Source organism: Gymnoscopelus microlampas (assembly GCF_963454915.1).
Source record: "Gymnoscopelus microlampas genome assembly, chromosome: 2".
NCBI lineage: Eukaryota > Metazoa > Chordata > Actinopteri > Myctophiformes > Myctophidae > Gymnoscopelus > Gymnoscopelus microlampas.
The window spans coordinates 53,540,891-53,556,232 of record NC_139939.1 but is presented as its reverse complement, the minus strand read 5'-3'; the positions used below and the strand labels follow the sequence as shown (position 1 = coordinate 53,556,232).

Below are 15,342 nucleotides of genomic sequence, written 5' to 3'. Positions count from 1 at the left end.
CACCATATAGGTTTGATTCCTGCATTCTGTCAGTGTCCTGCAGAAAGTTACAAAGTAATATATTATGTTCCAGGAGCAACACTACTCCTTACATCCCAATGCACTGCTGGTGAAATTATTCTGAGATCTGATCTGATGAGATCTGATTGACTTCCATTACGAAATTAAAGTTATGTATTTCAAAATATATCTTAAAACATGTGGGAAAAGTGCATGTTAGTTCTTCTTTGGCCTACTGGCAGTGGGCACATGACAGTTGTGTGCTGATCGGTCCAGCCCACTGCCAAGATTAGCCCTGAATACATACGCCCTCCTACAGAGCCACGCCGTTAAAAAAAACGTGTTACGGTAATCTATGTCGAAAACTGCATAAGAGCCCACTGTTTACCTGTACCATTATTAGAACATCATCAGGGCTATGGTCTGACGTTGAGGGGCTTGACCCAAACCTTGTAAATCCTAGAGATAATGTTATGAATACATAATACTGAATTTACTGCCAGTAATTATGTGGCACTGGTCTAACCTTACTGCAGTAACTAACACAGTTCAGCGTTAGCCTACAGTATATACTGAGTATACTGTGTGTGTGTGTGTGTGTGTGTGTGTTTGTTTATAGTATATATAAATCATATTCATGCCTATACAGTAAGACCCGATGAATGAAAACAGTGGCTACTACCTTCAGTTACCTTCCTTGAAAACGTTTTACAACTTAGATTTCAAGGTAGAAAGCAAGTGGTTTCTGGGGAGTGATGAGTTTCACTGTATAAACCTATTTTGTCCATATCTTGATTCCCAGCAAGACTCTGTTTGGAGCCACTATCATTAGAGACGTGATGCAAAGTTTCTCTCTTCTGTTTGTGTGTGTGGATATTGTCCACACCATCTAGGTGTCAGGCAGGCATTGAGCCTCTAGATTTCACGTTGTGGTGGCTGGTTCACTAGAGGGGGCCAGAAAGGGAAGCTTTGTGTAATCCCCAAATAGCTTTTACAGCACTATAACACAACCATTGTGACCAAGGCTTCCATTCCTTAAGACCTGTCACAACCACAATCACTTTATTACCTAAGTCTGATCAATGTACATTTATCTCGAAATGTCCACAGACAGTAACAGTAATCTAAACTAGAGATCTTACATGAAGTTCAAGTTGAATTTACAGGCAGTGGTGTAAAGTAACTAAGTACATTTACTCAAGTAATGCCTGACAGCGTGTCGCAGGTTCGAATCCCTATCCCAACGACCTTTGCTGTGTGTCATCTCTCTCTGCCCATTTCCTGTCTAGTCTACTGTATACTTTACAAAAAGATAAATGGACACAGGGCTTAAAGGAATAGTTCACCCAAAAATGACACATTTTCTATCAATTACACACCCCATGATTTTTTTGTTTTTGACGCATTATGAGGCAATGATTTCCGGTAGGAGACTCAAAGAGACTCCTTCGAGTCTCCTACCGGATACATTACCATTTTTCTGCCAGTAATCAAATTATTGGCTTAGGAATGCGACAAAAAAAAAATCTCCATGAATTCAATGCTTCATGGGGTGTGTAATTAATAGAAAATAAGTCATTTTTTGGGTAAACTATTCCTTTAACAGGACACAGGTGAATGGGCAATCAACGCAGGATAGCTGAGGTGGAGACGAATGTGGGAGGGGCCGGAGGAGAGAGACAGACAGAGATGCCAGAGACAGAAAGAGAGGGAGTGAAAAAGAGAGCAAAGATTGAGAGCAGAGCGAGAGACAAGACAGAGAGAATAGAGAACAGTGGAATAATGTCCAAGCACTGGAGAATGTGGCCAGAGTGGCCAGGGGCCAGTGGTGTAAAGTAACTAAGTACATTTACTATGACTTAAGTACACCATTTTGAGGTATTTTTACTTTACTAGAGTATTTCCATTTTTCAGTACTCTTACTTCTACTCCACTTACTACATCTCAGAGGCAAATATTGTACTTTTTACTACACTACAATTATTTTAAAACTTTAGTTACTAGTTACTTTGTAGATTTATTATTACAAAACAAAACATACATTAATCACTTCAGCCCTATATACATTTCGGTCCATTTGAAAATAGCCGATGTACAAGCTCACAATGCGTCGTGATGCAACGCATTGTGAGCTTGTAGATCTGCTATTTTCAAAAGATTTGTATACATTTGAAAACATGTGAAATGGGACATTCTGCATAATGAGTGCTTTCTACTTTTGGTACTTTATGTACATTTTGATACCAATACTTTTGTACTTTACTCTAGTACATTTTTAATTCCGGACTTTTACTTGTAACAGAGTATTTCTACATTGCTATATTGATACTTGTAAGGGGGCTGGAGGGAGCAGAGGAGCAGACCATAACATAAAGTGCAATAAAAAATATTAAGCACAAAGATATTTACATGGGAAGATGTACCCTGCATGGCACTACAATACCATACAACGTCAAGAGAGAGTATTGTAACTATTGAAGCTGATCTAATCCTGAGCAGCAACTGAAAGTAGTTTCTATTGCTGTTTTCTGTCACTTTAGGTGTGTGTGTGTGTGTGTGTGTGTGTGTGTGTGTGTGTGTGTGTGTGTGTGTGTGTGTGTGTGTGTGTGTGTGTGTGTGTGTGTGTGTGTGTGTGTGTGTGTGTGTGTGTGTGTGTGTGTGTGTGTGTGTGTGTGTAATATCTTATATCATATTATTAATAATCATATTGGAACTGGGGACCCGCCTCCACCCTGATAAGCACTTGGAATGTAGGAGTTGAGGCATTACATTTTGTTTGACTTGGTTCCACAGTTAAATATTGAGAAAATAGCAGATCTACAAGCATACAATGCTTAGCTTGCAGATTGACATTTTTTATTTATTTTTTTGCCTCTTTCTTAAATGATTTGACAATTTGGCCAATGTTTGACCAGTTTTTATTGTATAGTTTGTTGATTACTTTTGATGTCCCCCTGGGGGTCCCGACCCACAGGTTGAGAACCACTGATCTAATACACTTGCAGTCTGCTTATAACACGATCATGGTGCCTTATAACGCCCCATACAGATACACAGCTACTGAAGTAAAGTGCCACTGCTACCCTAGAGGTTCTATAAATGACTTTAGTTACTTTGACTATGACCATAAAAACACTAAAGCAGAGAGATAGCGGCCCCTGAAGCATAATGATACGTCAACTAGACTCAAGGAGGAGTCAGCGCACATAGACCTAACCTCTCTACAGAACAACCAGTAGATACACTGTAACGATCGGCCGTCTAGACTGGAGCCAATGTAACCATTTATTAACGGGAAACTGCGAGACCTTTCGCCTCGTAAATGGCCGTAAATGACTGCGACAAAGTTCCACCTGAGAATGAATGAATGACCGGACCATGCCTTGATCTCTGATATGATATATGATCCAACAGACAGGACAGCTTCTGGTTGTTGTGAGATCTGCAGAAAGAAAGAAAGAAAGGACCGAAGCGTTTATGATTCAGGTAAAGTTTCACTTTATATTCTCACGTGTCCTGCTGCCGATTTACCTGATTATTATGTGGGTCGCACTCGCACGCTACTATACGAAAACATGCAAATTATATAGGCGATGATTATGTCAACTTTTCTCATAGTTATGTATTTGACCGTGATAGTAGGCTATTACAAATTCCTCTTCCAGGTCAGGTGTAGGAAAACCCAAAGTTGGGGGTGCATAGTTATAAGTTTAAATAATTGTATTTAATACAGTAACAGGACAGGTGGGCACCAACTAGGAAGAGTGGGCACCTCTGTGTTAAATTGGCTTTTTTTTTTACCAAAATGTAAAAAAAATATATATATATTTGGAAAATGTTTTTAAGTCAAGTAAAGTATGCATGATTAGAACATACTAAAACATTCGACAATTAAGTCTAATATTTCTGCAATTGCTACAAATTGCTACAAAACCTGTATATCCAGTCATTTTGTGGCATAAACAAGAAGTTGAAGGATACAATTAAGTCTGATAATGTTGTACCTGCATGTTCACATCATGTATACTTTACATTCTTTAATTTTGGACAAAATAACTAATTTCACATCGAGGTGCCCAGATGTCCCTGGTGCCCACCTATCCTGTATCCTTTAATACATTGGTTCTCAAAGTGAGGTCCGGGGACCCCCGGGGTCCTTGAGGGAGTTCCAGGGGGTCCCCAGCTAAATGATTGATAGTTAGGAACCAAATGGACCCTTATGGGTCTGTAACTCAGAGTACAAATGGAACCAAATGGACCCGTTAGGGTCCATTTGGTTCCATTTGTATACTCTCAGAGTTAAATCAACATTGATTTTATAATATAAATTGGGGTCCCAGAGATAGAAGTGCCATTAAATGGGGGTCCGTAGCCTAATGCATATCAAACTGGGGGTCCTTGACATTAAAATGGTTCAGAATCACTGCTAGAGCCGTAACAATCTTCTCTTAAGGGGGTCCCTGGCATATCTTTTCAAATGGGGGTCTGCCGGCTAATAAGTGTCAATTTGGGGGTCCTTGACATGAAAAAGTTTGAGAACCACTGCTTTAATACACATAACACTAGTGATAGTAAGCAGAAGGTGCATATTGTTTTTGTTTTAACATTCTCAAACTCAGCCTGATGCTCGATTATCTGAAGATGTTACACTTATGAACACAAGTTCTAAACTGCAGTTTATGATTATCATCATAATAAGGTGTATTTTGGAGCAGACAGGGGAAACTCAATAAAGTTACTGAGACACCCACTCTTGTTGGACATTTTACATGATGCAACTGAACATATCTACACATCTGATCACAAGCTGAAAGGCTCTGAAGACATTTTAAACTACTTATCTAGATAAATAGTCCAACAGTACAATAAGTTCAAGCTAACACTACAAACATGCGCTGGTAGAATTTATATTCCTAAATGACTATCATGTGCAAGCAGTCTGCAGGAAAAGGTTCAAGGTGATAGATACCACACAGATTAGATTTAAACATAGGGCAACAGAGATAACTTGATATTTACATACTAGTCCATATCTATACAACAATATCAGTTGCATTAAAATGAGAAAAGTTCTCCAACTGCTGCAAAGGTTTGAAATAATCATGATATTGATTTGAATTTTGAATTAATTTGATTTTGAATTGAATTAAAATGTTCTAATCAAAATGTAGTTATTCCTGTTGGCCCTCAGAGTGATACAGTAGCAGAGTTTAAGCTAAGCCCTGTCTCTCCCATTACAGCCAAAGTCATACTGTAGATAACAGAACTAGGTTAACTGTTAGTACACAAACAGGCTAGTCTGTTGTTGCAGGGTTGCCCAGAGCAACATTAATCCAAAGATATTTAACTCCCTCCCAGCCGTGTGTGTGTGTGTGTGTGTGTGTGTGTGTGTGTGTGTGTGTGTGTGTGTGTGTGTGTGTGTGTGTGTGTGTGTGTGTGTGTGAGAGAGAGAGAGAGAACGAGAACACAACCATATTCTGTGTAGATGCATTGTAAATGCACTTAACGTGTATGACATAACTGTATCTTTAGCCACTAAAGCACTATATACCTTGTCGTATAAGAAACAGCCAAAAATAGCCGATCTACAAGCCTTTAGAGCTGCTACTTTCTCAACTTCTGCATTATTAAAATATTATTTTATTTTGTAATTTTTTTTGACATGATATGCCCAAAATATGGACAGCAGGGTTAATGTAGTTAAAGTATTTTGATTATGCTAATATCTATTTCACACTCAATTGTCTGTACTTTTACTTCTACTCCACTACATCTCAGAGGCAAATATTGTACTTTTAACTCCACTACAATTATTTGAAAACTGTAGTTAGTTACTTTGCAGATATAAATATATTACATTATAAAACATGCATTAACCACTATAGCCCTATTTTATACCTAGGCAATTTGAAAATAGCAGATCTACAAGCTCACAACGCGTCGCATCGTGACGCAGCATTGTGAGCTTGTAGATATGCTATTTTCAAACATTTTAGTTACTTTTACTTTTGGTACTTTAAGTACATTTTAATACCAATACCTTTGTACTTTTACTCAAGTAAAGTTTGAATTACAGACTTTTACTAAACAGAGTATTTCTGCATTGCAGTATTGATACTTTTACTTACGTAAAACATTTGAGTACGTTTTCCACCACTGTTGGACACAATGCTTGTGTTTCTCATTATTTGACTGCTGCTGACGTGAGTGTTTGCACAGAGAGATAATTCACTGACTCCAAAGTGGAACGAGGTGTCCTTTGCTCTGCTCCTATAGTGCCAGCGGGATCACACTCATCTTACTAGCCCTCTTTCACCAGGGTTTCCATGATCCAGTTCTGTTGGTATATTTTTGTAACAAGACCACAAACAAAAGAAGTAACACCTTGCTGCACTGGTAACTCAATACTCATAGTTTGCATGTGTGGTCAAAAGCAACACCATAATAGAATGCTAAATGTATGCTGCAGGCAGTGGAGTAAAGTAACTAAGTACATTTACTCAAGTACTGTACTTGAGTACACTTTTGAGGTACTTTTACTTTACTGGAGTATTTCCAATTGTCTATACCAGGGGTCTTCAACGTTTTCAGGCCAAGGACCCCTTGGCTGAGAGAGAGAGAAAGCAGATCGGCTATTTTTTTAGGTGTAGGGGGGAAAAAGAGCAGCAAAAGTTTATCTGAAATATAATTGTATACAATATAGAGGGGGTCCCTGCTTCATCTCTCTCTCAGCTAGGGGGTCCTTGGCTTGAAAACATTGAAGACCCCTGTCTTAGCCAGCTCTTTAATCCCTTTTATTTACTCCTTAATATCTGGACCTTTTCACACTTGCCTGAAAACATAAACATTCTAAATGGGTCCAAAGTTTATGTGCTGCTGCAGTGTTTGTGGATATCAGTAGCTGACAGCAAATGAACTCATGAACTCATGAACCCTGCTAGCGTCCCTGTGTCTGGCCATGATCATTCAGCGAAAAGTGGGGGGAATCATAGAATCAAGTATCAAGAGCCGCATCACCAGACAGACCACAACAGCAGAGTTTTTATCTAGCAACTGTCAGACTGTCGAACACAACCTAAGCCTGTCTCCTGTGTCTTTCATCAACTGCGCATTATACTGAAAGCTCCTTTACATTGTGTCATCTAGGACTTGTTTTAATCTACAAACATGACACTGATTTTAAAGCGCCGCTATTCTCATACTTTTTTTTAATGTTCCTTTCTTTTATTCTCCCTTCTTTATACTATTCTAAACTGCAACAGTGAAAGCCGCAGCATAAGTAATGATGTCACCTTACTTTTTTTACCTCGTATTTGTGTTGAAATACAAGAAGATCTAGTTTAGAGCCCTGGGGGACCCCGTTCAACTAAGTATATAGGGTCAGGTTCAAAGTGCTTACTTTGGACCCAAGCTGTTCCCTAGCAACGCAATTCCACTGAGAAGGTCTAATGGTATAGTTGCATTCTTTATCAGTGTCTTGCTGCTTGTGCGTTTGCTTTATGTTGTCCTGTTTTGCAAAGCACTTTGGAACATTGTTTTTAAAAGTGCTATACAAATAAAAGTATTATTAAACGTACTTAGTTACTTACTTATTATTAAAGTATTATTATTATTACTATTATTAGCCACACTGGTGGTGGTGGGGCTCTAACCACTTCCCCTGTTGTTCTGGGTGGAACACTCGCAAAAAAAATAGCTGATAATACATGATATACAAGCTCTCAACGTGACCTGTTCTGATACATTGTGAGCTTGTAGATCGTCAATTTGTCAGCGAAGAGAGATTTGGAGTGGAGGGGAAAAAAGAGCGGAAAAAGGACAGAGCCAATTCAGGTTATGTTGACTAAGTATAGAGTGTCAGTCTGTCTGTCCATTGGTTGGTCGTTCAGTCCATCCAACATTTGGCTCCAAACAACATGTCTAGAGAACTACCGTCTGGATTTCATGGGTTTTGCGGTGCACCTTCCTGCTCCCCCAGAGGATGATCCCTGCTGATTTTGTTGACTCCTTGGCCTTTCGTCTAGCACAGTGGTTCTCAACCTTTTCAGGCCGAATTTTTTTTTTTCTTAAAAGGTCTTAAAAGTCTTTAAATTGTCACGTCACTGTCATCTGGGGACCCCCCCAAAATCACCCCTAGGGGTCCCGACCCACATGTTGAAAACCACTGGTCTAGCACCACCCGTAGGCCAAGATTTCCACTTACACACGAGCTATCTCAAAATAGAATGGGCGAATTATCGTGAAATGTTACTGAACGTTTGCTGAGCATGGTGGATGAACCCTTTTTTATGTGACATTAAAGTAAAAAGGCAGCATTGAAGGTACAATATTCACAGCCATACATGTTAATTTCACCCACAACAGACAGATGAAAATGGTTTGCATCCTGGCTCCCTGCCATAGTGACAGTAAACAGGTTAGACCTGTGCAGGCATGCCTATAAACTCACCTGCTTTTTATCAGAGGCCATATTCAGTTTATTTGCCATGTACTGTACCTACTGTACTCATACAAGGTGTGCAGCAGTGAAACATATTTAATGAATTGATAAAAGCATTCATGTTTAATGACGTTGGAGAGGTGTATTCAACTTCTCAAAAGGCAGAGAGGCTCCTTTAGTAACAGACATGTGTCTGAGCCTTCTTTTAATTCCCCATAATTGATTTTTTTCCTTACTCTTTCTTTCTATTTGGATCACATAAAAGTCCTTTTCATGCTCCTAATAAAACGGTAATCTTGAAAAGTATTTGAAGTAAGTAACAGTGTATCTCCACTACAACCATTGGAGCCATGCTACAGTATGTGAGCATAGATACATTATTTGATCCAACGAGCAACACAATGGTTCACTGTCCCAGAATGCATGGGTGAAACACATGGAATCTCATAGAGTCGCAAAACAAACAAGGCTATTATTACATGTTTTTTTTGCCCATCCACCCCTACTATAAGAACCGTTCTAGATCACGGTCAAGGACTAATTTCTGTCCCATCGTAGCCCTCATTGCATTTTTTCTTTGTGGTTCACGGTTCTTGATGCTTGTGAGCAGTGTTGATTTTGTCGACTAAAACTATGACAAAAAATGTTCGTCGACTACCTTTTTTCCCTAACAAAAACTAAATAAAAACTAAGCTATGGTGACTAAAACTAAGACTAAATATATTGACAAGTTCGTTAACAAATAAAAACTAGACTAAAATGTTAGTGAGGGACTAGTGGAGAAGAGATCCAGTAGAACTAAAAGAAAAGTAATTTTATGTTTGGTTGCACTCGGGTGTTGCGGTCTGAAAATAGCAGATCTACAAGTCGCGCTGCGACGCGCTGTGAGCTTGTAGATCGGCTATTTTCAGCATGCAACCAAGTGTAAAATCACGCCATCAAGGCACCGCCCAAAATACATTTTAGTCGACTAAATCAACTGTAGTTGGTAGTGTGTACTGTCTGATTCACAGAGTGATTGTGCTTCATTCCAGGTGGCTTGATAAGGTACCAGGCCCCCACCTCCGTCTTCTGGGGACGTTTACCAACCAACTGAACCACATGGCTTGAATAGAGCTCTGGGCAGTCAGTCAGCAAACACAACGGGCCGAGCATCTCCCACCAGTCAGGTAAAACCAGGTCTTCACATTTTGAAAAACACACACAGGCAAAATATTTAGAATAAAGACTTCTTTGGAAGAACCAGCTAATTTGGGAACCAGAGAAGCAAAACAATCTAGACCCAATCACACGAAAGTGTGCAGTTCATATTTTATATATAAGTTTAAAAAGATATGGATTTAGATGTTTAAAAAAGTCATCACTCCCAACCCCATTTGTGCACTATTTGGCTTTATACCAGAGACCTGTTACGAGGCAAAGCCCATGTAATCATAGCCTTCACATCTCTGTTAGCGAGGAGACTTATCCTCCTTTCATGGAAGCAACACTCTCCACCCAGCTTTACCAGGTGGATTAAAGAGACTACGTATTTCTTGAAACTAGACAAAATCAATACACACTTAAAGGGTCTGTTTTTAAAAAATCATGGAGATTTGGACCCCCTTCCTTGACTATTGCGAGAGTTTACAGGTGCCGCTTGATGAGGAGACCTAAGTGGATGGAGCATTAGGCGAGACCACAGGGTTCCCCTTTCTCTTCTTCCCTTCCCTTCTCTTCCCTTCCCTCTCTTCTTCCTTTTCTTTTGCTTTTCTTTTCCTTTACTCTTTTTACTCAGACCTTCTCTCTTCTTAATTTATTTTTATTTTTAAGACATTTGTGAGTTATACATAACAAGATCATTGTTTCAACAACATATAAATGTATATATATTTTTTTATTGTTACAGATTTGTATGTTTATGACAAACTAAATAAGAAACTGTTAAAGATAAAGATATATGGATGATAATGCCCTAAGAATGTTGACCAAATAACCTGTTAAAAACCCTATAAACAGAACCTACTGTATCAAGTTCACACTTTTTGGCATGATTTGCATAACGTGACCACATTCATATTTCTCAGAAACATTGAGGAAGTGACATGTGTCTTATTTCCTTCTGCTGCTGTGCGGATTATAAGTGTCACATACGTATTTGCAAGTGCTGATGACTTCATTTGGTATTTGTGAACCCTTTCACACTTACTCTGAAGACTTTTGAGTTGGCACATGCCAGTGTCCTTGTTTCTCACAAAAAACAAAATTACCAAGTCTAGCGTTTGTATTTAACCCATTAAGACCGGGAAGGTATCTGTGTCATTTTTAGATGTCTTTGGCTATTCAAAAATAGCAGATATACAAGCTCATAACACCTGAAACATCGTGAAAATGTGTGCAAATCTTTGAATATATATATATATTTTTTTTTAAAGCATTTTTTTAACTCAAATCTTTGCTTCTGGGGGGTCCCTGGAACAACATATTTTGAGATGGGGTTCCGTGACCAAATACATATCATTTTAGGGGTCCTTGACATGAAAAAATGTGAGCACATTATACGTTTTTTTTTAAAACTGTTACGATTTAGAAGACATTTGTAGAATCCCCAGAAGCAAAGATTTTAGAAAAATATATATATATATTATATTCAAAGATTTGGCCAAAAAAATTACAATAAAAAAAATAAATAAACAGATCTACAAGCTCATATGAGCTTGCAGATCTTCTATTTTTGAATAGCGAAAGAAATCTTAAAATTACACATATGCGTTCCCTGTCTTAATGGGTTAATAGTGAGAGCAGGGTGGAGAGCAACTGTGGTTCAGCAAGAGAGAAATGTTCTCTCTTTGCACACAAATCTTTGTTAGCTTAAATCACTGTATTGTGTTAACCATCAAACCATCTGGCACTAGGTAGGTAAAGTCAACAACAGAGTGACTGTTGCTACAGTGCTCAAAAGTGCAGTTCTGTTGTGTGTGTATGTAAGTTTTCTATTTTAAGCTGGTTGATGTTTAATGTGTTTTAATGTGCAATGTCATTTGAGGTTAAGCTTCATTCCTTGTTTGTTTTTTTCAGCCGCTGGGATTTTCCTGTCGTGGTCATGTGAACTCGCTTAGTCAGGACCCACATGTTTCAGAAATCACTTATTTACAGTAGTGTTATTTTAGAATTCCTTACATTGAATTGCATGCCAATGTGATGAATATCATGGTCAGATAAAAAAAGCTCGAGCTTGTAGATCGGCTATTTTCAAATAGCTGAGGTATAAAATAGGACTAAAGTGGTTAATGTATGTCTTATAATGTAAAATTGTATATCCGCAAAGTAACTAGTAACTAAAGTTTTCAAATAATTGTAGTGGAGTAAAAGTACACTATTTGCCTCTGAGATGTAGTGTAGTAAAAGTAAAAGTATTGGAAATTGGAAATACTCAAGGGAAGTACAAATACCTCAAAATTGTACTTAAGTACATGTACTCAATACCTGAGTACATGTACTTAGTTACTTTCCACCACTGGTGTTGAGATGCATGAGCACTTTTGTGTGTATGGAGTCAATATGCCATGACTCAATGCTGCTGGTAAATTGGTATCATGAGCATGTCTAACTTGAATCCCATGATGCCTGTCTGCCATTGTTGAAGGAAGAGAGGAGAGAGCAGGAAATGTGCACGTCGGCCCATTCATTCCTGCAGGACTACGGTTAAAAGAGCTCTGAATCCAAACCAAGTCTCTCTCGAAATCCATTTCCACACATTCCACACTCTTGTCTCCCATCTTCTTAAAAAGCCAGTCTTTTCTATGTTTCTACATGTACCTATGTCCTATCCTGGGTTTGATGTAAGTGTGCTAACCTCAGAGGCAGACAGATCGCAACCGCTGATTATGCTAGATTTGCCAGATTTGTAGGCTGCTGTTTTCTTGTCACGTTTCGATGACCTGACCTGTTCCTCTCTCTCTTTTCCAGGCCCAGAGAGGAGGCAACATGCCCACCAGCCGCAGGAAACCCAGGGTGATCTGCATGATATTGGTCCTCAACGTTTTCATCGGCGTCCTGGTGGTCGTGTCTCGGAACCTGGGCGGGGACAAGAGCGATCGGCAAAAGGTCCGCATTCCGTCCAAGAGGTTCTGGCGAAGACAGGTGCTGAGCAAGTCCTTCTGGAACAAGGAGCAGCAGCACCTGGATTTCTTCCACAACCCCATCCTCTCGTCGGCCCTCTCCAACGACTCCCTCCTGGTCGACCTGCCGGACTGGCTGAACGACACGGCGCCCCTCAACCCTTGCGAGACGGACGGCCGCGTGTCCACTCAGATCTGGGACTTCAACACGTTGCCGCAGCGCTTCCAGGACTTCCTGAGCCACATGAACTGCAGGACGTACCCCTTGTTGATCGATCAACCCCACATATGTGATAATAAACCCTACCTCCTGCTGGCCATCAAGTCGCTGGCGCCGCACTTCGATCGGCGGCAGGCCATTCGCGAATCCTGGGGGCGGGCGGGGGTCTTGGCCAATCGCACCGTGGCGACGGTCTTCCTGCTGGGAAGCGCCACGTCCATCGACTTCTTCCCCGACCTGTCGTGGATGCTGGACCACGAGGCGGAGCTTCACGGGGACATCCTCCAATGGGAGTACAGGGATACCTTTTTCAACCTCACCCTCAAGGAGGTTCTCTTCCTGGACTGGTTCAGCCAACACTGTCCCCACGTGCAGTACGTCCTCAAAGCCGACGACGACGTCTTCGTCAACACGCTGCAAATCATCGATTTCCTGGAAGGTCTCCCGGAGGCCAGGGCCGCGGATCTGTTCATAGGCGACGTCATCGACAACGCGGGGCCTCACCGGGACCCCAAACTCAAGTACTTCATCCCGGAGAGCGTGTTCGTCGGACAGTACCCGCCGTACGCGGGGGGCGGAGGGTACTTGTATTCCGGCGAACTGGCGTTGCGTCTCAGCGCGATATCTCGACAGGTGGCCCTGTACCCCATCGACGACGTCTACACGGGGATGTGTCTGAAAAAGCTGGGCCTCGTCCCGGAGAAGCACAAGGGCTTCAGGACTTTTGGCATCGAGGAGAAGTACAGGTACAATCCGTGCGTCTATAAGAGCCTTATGCTGGTGCACAGTCGGACGCCACAGGAGATTATCCAGATATGGTCTTGGCTCGCCGATCCCGCCGTGGAGTGCCAGTGAGCATTCATATCCATCTATGAAGAAGAGTTGCATTTGCTACATACTATTGTTATTGGAGTCCTTTACAACTCTTACGGATGTGAAAGAGTGAACTCTAAGATATCTGTTCGGGTTGTTGTTCAGAAGTGAACAATAAATTCACGCAACAAAGTGTTCTCTTTACCATGTGATCTAATTCAGTGTTTTGCAACCTTTTTAGGCCGTGACCCCCCAAAATAATCATATTTGAACTGGGGACCCCACACTCTTGAGATTGTGGGAGTTGAGGCATTTCATTATTTTTTTACTCGGTTCCACAGATAAATATTAGGTGTTGTGAGCTTGTAGATCTGCTATTTTCATTTTTTTTGCCCCCCTGGAGGTCCCAACCCACAGGTTGAGAACCACTGATCTAATTAGTCACGTTTGAGATAGTGTTCAGTGAATGTGAGCTCTGGAACTTCCATTTTCATTCAATCTACAGTACAGTACTTGGGCAAGAATAATAGAGTTACTTCTTGCTATGAATGGAATGTGAAAAATCTGTATAACTGCAGCAACAATCTCTTTTTCTCTTTACTTACACAAACTGAAGATTTGTTCGACTTTTAAATGATCTGTGAATGTTTTCTCACTGTGTACAGTAGCTGACAGAACAAGATTTTGGTTGTACAGTATGTACAAAGCAACTCCTGGGTAAATGTGTGTAAATATATGATGACTACGCAGCAGGGTGGTGGTGAAAAAGAGTATGAATGCTCAATAAACCCTTCCCGGGATAAATAAATATTTCAAAAACAACAAAAATGTAAAGCAACCTTCCACACAATTAGAGCAACAGCTGGCTCAGGAGGTAGTGGCTCCTGAATTTGTGTGAAACCGTTGAGCAGGTTGGTGCCTTGCATGGTCGCCTCTACTGTCTGTCGGTGTGTGAATGTGAGTGTGAAAGGTCCATGGTTCTACGTTTATTTTAATTGTCACATGCACTAAAATACAGATGTGGCAACATTGCACGCACGCACACACGCACGCACGCACACAAAGGGTGAATGTAACATATTTTAAAGCACTTTGGAGAAGGAGGCTATATAAATGTAGACCATTTGCCACAGAACAACTCATAAAAAGGAATTTAGTCATTCAATTACACCTAAGCTCTTACTACATACAGTACATGGTATATTTTCCACAGTATTCCATTTGGGGACAGTAGGTTACACTCTCTCTCTCTCTGTGGTATTTTTGATTTAATGCCACACAGTTCTGTTCAGTTCTGATCTTAGACCAGCAGGAATACATGTCATTCTGTAGGGGAAATTAGTAACTACTGCACCATATGTTTTACTACTGAACTTCAGCGATATAGAATTGGAGGTTAGTCGTAGTCTGATTCGACTGTATTCGCTCAGCATTACCATTGTGTTTTCATGAAGTGACATACCAAGGTGTTGTATGAAGTTATGTTGTATTGAATTTCGCTGTTGGTTTTACCAACTGCAGCAGGTTACAGTAGGTGGCCAGTGACTTTGACCAGTTTCACTTTCAAAACCTTTGCATCATGCATGTCACACAAACTCTGTTTGTGTGACATGCATGATGCGGCACACGACACCAATGGTTTTGATAATGTGGATTGTGGAAGTTAAATGGTGGATTTGTGGATAGGACTCTATATGAAAAAAAATGTTATATCAACAAAACGCGTCGCATTCTGTTTGTGTGACATGCATGATGCAAAGGTTTTGAAA

At 40.4% G+C, this 15,342-nt stretch overlaps 1 protein-coding gene across 1 annotated transcript; it reads left to right on the top strand.

Annotated features, from left to right (window-relative positions):
- The first annotated feature begins 3,272 nt into the window (after window positions 1–3,272).
- LOC311065492 (N-acetyllactosaminide beta-1,3-N-acetylglucosaminyltransferase 2-like) lies at window positions 3,273–15,111 on the top strand. The gene is made up of 3 exons (XM_084085869.1): window positions 3,273–3,486; window positions 9,475–9,609; window positions 12,389–15,111. The coding sequence occupies exon 3, from the start codon at window positions 12,407–12,409 to the stop codon at window positions 13,613–13,615; it is 1,209 nt and encodes a 402-aa protein (XP_083941995.1). The 5' UTR covers window positions 3,273–3,486; window positions 9,475–9,609; window positions 12,389–12,406; the 3' UTR covers window positions 13,616–15,111.
- Window positions 15,112–15,342: the final 231 nt, after the last annotated feature.